Source organism: Tupaia chinensis, unplaced genomic scaffold (genome assembly GCF_000334495.1).
Source record: "Tupaia chinensis unplaced genomic scaffold, TupChi_1.0 Scaffold144336_1, whole genome shotgun sequence".
NCBI classification, from domain to species: domain Eukaryota; kingdom Metazoa; phylum Chordata; class Mammalia; order Scandentia; family Tupaiidae; genus Tupaia; species Tupaia belangeri.
Genome location: NW_006204194.1, coordinates 2,114,154 through 2,117,871, shown reverse-complemented (window position 1 = coordinate 2,117,871; position 3,718 = coordinate 2,114,154). Strand labels below are relative to the sequence as shown.

General features: G+C 39.4%; 1 protein-coding gene across 6 annotated transcripts in view; it reads right to left on the bottom strand.

Annotated features, from left to right (window-relative positions):
• Nucleotides 1–301: 301 nt before the first annotated feature.
• ZNF583 (zinc finger protein 583) overlaps nucleotides 302–3,718 on the bottom strand; it is a 25,404-nt gene continuing 21,987 nt past the window's right edge. For all 6 annotated transcript variants that reach the window (XM_027767610.1, XM_027767612.1, XM_027767611.1 and 3 more), the window contains one exon: nucleotides 302–1,994. In XM_027767610.1, the coding sequence (XP_027623411.1) occupies nucleotides 553–1,994 (1,442 nt within the window). In that variant the 3' untranslated portion in view covers nucleotides 302–552. The remainder of the gene's footprint in view (nucleotides 1,995–3,718) is intronic.

Here is a 3,718-nt window from a genome sequence, read left to right as displayed (position 1 = left end):
TATTACTTTTTGCTAGGCACTCTGTTGAGCAATTCATGTGCATTATTTCTTTTAATTCTCCCATAATGTTTGAGGTAGTACCATCAGTATTCCCATGACATAAATAAGAAGTTGAATCTTACAAAGGACAAAATGCTCCGCTGGAGTATGAGTTCTTAATTCAAGATAAGAGCCCAGAGAATGAGATGGGTACTGACATAAGATAGGGCTTTGGGAGGTAATCTGAACAAGGTAGCGTGTGTGTGTGTGTGGGGGGGGATGTTTTAGGCTACTCTGAGGAATGTGTGGTTTAATCTAAGAAAAATAGGGTGCCATTGAGACATTTTAATAAGGGGAAAATTATATGGTCACATATTTTTAAAATACACTTAGTTGCAATATGGACAGCTGATACAGGCAATGGTGAATACAGGAAGACCAGTTAGGAAGCTATTCTCATATTCCATGTCAAACAGACAAATGTGTATTGGATAAGGATGATGAAATGGAAAGGGAATGGATTCAGATTCTAGACAGAATCTTCTAGGAGATGAAACTAACCACTCTTGGCAGTCAACTGGATGTGGAGGGAGAGAAAAGAGTCAAGAATGACTCCATAGTATGAATTCTTTCATGATGAGCAAGGTGTGCACGCTGCCTGAAAGATTTCCTGCAATCTTTACATTCATAAGGTCTCTCTCCAGTACGAATTCTCTGATGTAGTGTAAGAGACCCACCATAGCTAAAGGCTTTCCCACAAATATTACATTCATAAGGTTTTTCTCCAGTATGAATTCTCTGATGTTGAGCAAGGCCTGCATTCTGACTAAATGTTTTCCTACATTCCTTACACATGTAGGGTTTTTCTCCAGTATGACTTCTCTGATGTTGTGCAAGGGATGAACTATTGCTAAAGGCCTTACCACATTCAATACATTCATAAGGCTTCTCTCCAGTATGAACCCTCTGATGTTGATCAAGGTATGCAATCTGGCTGAAGGCTTTCCTGCATACTTTACATTCATAAGGTTTTTCTCCAGTATGAACTCTCTGATGTTGAGAAAGGTGTGCATATTGGCTGAAGGATTTTCTACATTCCTTACATTCATAGGGTCTCTCACCAGTATGAATTCTCTGATGTACAATTAGGTATCCACGATGGCTGAAGGCTTTTCCACAAACATTACATACATAAGGTTTCTCTCCTGTATGAATTCTCTGATGCTGAGCAAGAAATGAACCATTACTAAATGCCTTTCCACATTCAATACATTCAAAAGGTCTCTCTCCAGTGTGAACTCTCTGATGTTGAGTCAGATGTGCAATTTGGCTGAAGGCTTTTTTACACTCTTTGCACTGATAAGGTTTCTCTCCAGTATGAACTCTCTGATGTTGAGCAAGGTGGGCATTCTGGCTGAAGGCTTTTCTGCATTCTTTACATTCATAGGGCTTCTCCCCAGTATGTATTCTCTTATGTTGTGCAAGGTTTGCACTCTGGCTAAAGGTTTTCCCACATTCGACACATGCATAGGGTTTCTCACCAGTATGAATTCTCTGATGAAGAGTAAGAGATGAGCTCTGGTTGAAGACTTTTTCACATTCACTACATTTCAGAAGTTTCTTTTCTACATAGACTTTCTTATGTTTCATTCCAACAGATTTTTTCCGGTAACTTCTCTTTTGTGGCTCATACTTATTTTCTCTTTCTTTGGTGGGAAACCTCTGTTGTATATCCCGTATTGCATCCTGATGGACTATTTGCCAAGATTTACTATATTCTTTACTTTGATCTTCTGGTACGGTTTCTTTATGAGTGATGATCAATTGTCGAGAACGAACCTCTTGACTTCTCAACTGTTTTTTAAACCAGCCTTCACTTTCACAGCCTTTCCTTAAACTGGGGCAGTCAAGGCTATAACTAAGATGTTTTTTTCTCATTCTCACTAATTTGGATGGTTCTTCATAAATATCTTGCTTTGATGGAAATTCAATGCTTTTAAATATATATTCCCAATCTAAAAAATATCAAGAAAACAAGTATCTTTTGTACTTATCAATTAAAATAAAAGAAACTTCTAAAACACAAATAGGTGAAGGAAATATATAAAAAAGTTCAAGAATGAAACAGTTCTTCATGCAGTCTAAAAAGTATGAGATTATAAAGAATGAGAATTTAAGAAAGTTGATTATAGGGACCAGCAGTTAGTGTAATGGCTATGTCACTGAACTCCCATGTAGTCGACTGTGGCTCGGGTCCTGGACCTGGTGGCCTAAACTCACACCAGGCACATGTGTGTGCATGCCCAAGATCCCAAGAGGAGAATGGAAGAGAAGGGATTGCAGCGTGGCCATCCCCCCGGGGGGTGATTTCTGTCTTTCTGTCTCTGTCTTTCTGGCAAGCACACGCGCCCTATAGCAAAAACCTCTCCAAAAAATAAAAAAGAAAGTTGATTATAAAAATAAATAAATTACATATAGCTGGTAATTATAAGATAAAAATTGAAGTGCTCATCTAAAAATCACAATCATCACATTATGAGTAAGTTAATATAGTGTTCAAACACATTTCCTCTCTTGCCCCAGGATATCCCACATTCAAGCTAAGTTAATTATCCTTATAAGTCAACTTCATGTCAGTAAAGTAGGGAGAAAACCTCCATTAGATATCCATGCCCAAAGATGTACCAGTTAACCTTAGGATACACGTGAAACTCTATGCTTGTTTATGAAATTGCATGGTTAAATTTTTGCAGTTAAAATAAGGTCTTCCTGGAGCCGGGCGATAGCGTAGTGGTGGATTCCCACATTGCCGACAGTGGTTCAAGTCCTGGACCAGGTGGCTTGAAACACCCCAGGCATGTGTGAATGTGTGCCCAAGATCCCAGGAGGAAAATGGAAAAGGGATTGTGGTATGGCCATTCTCTTTGGGAAGTGATTTCTCACCTTCTCTTTCACTGTCTCTCTCTCTCTCTCTCCAGTGAGCACATATGCTCTAAGGCAAAACCTCTTTAAAGAAAAATAGGGTCAGGACCAGCAGTTAGTGTAATGGCTGTGTTACTGGACTCCCACGTGGTTGACCGCGGTTCGCATCCCGGACCCGGTGGCTTAAAACTCACGCCGGGTGCATGTGCATACGTGCCCAAGATCCCGAGAGGAGAATGGAGAAGGGATTGCGGCGTGACCATCCCCCCTAGGGAGTGATTTCTCGCTTTCTGTCTGTCTCTATCTGGCGAGCGCACGCGCCCTATAGCGAAAACCTCTCCAAAAAAAAAAAAAAAGAAAAATAGGGTCTTCCTGAATATCACTTTTTATTTTTTAATTTATTTTCCATGTGGCACATGTATTTATCAGAGACAGACAGAGAACAAGAGAGTGAGAGAGCATTTCCCATGAGGGATGGTTACATTGGAATTCCTTCTCCTCTGCTTCTTTCTCCTTTTAGGACTTTGGGGATGAATGTGTGTGTAGTTGATGTGTTTTTCAAGTTTCCAGGTCCAAGACTCAAACCTCACAGTCAGGCATGTTGGATGGAGCCATCTTAATCACCATGCCACTGGCTGGCCCCTGACTATAATTTTTTGTGTGATAAATTTCAACCAAATATAAAATTTTCAATTTATCCCTGAACCTAAACTGCCTTCATATAAAAATAACTTTGTATTAAAACTGTAAACTATTAGAAAATGTAATTTTTTTCTTTTCTTTCTTTTTTTTTTTTTGAGAGGTTTTTGCTAAAGGG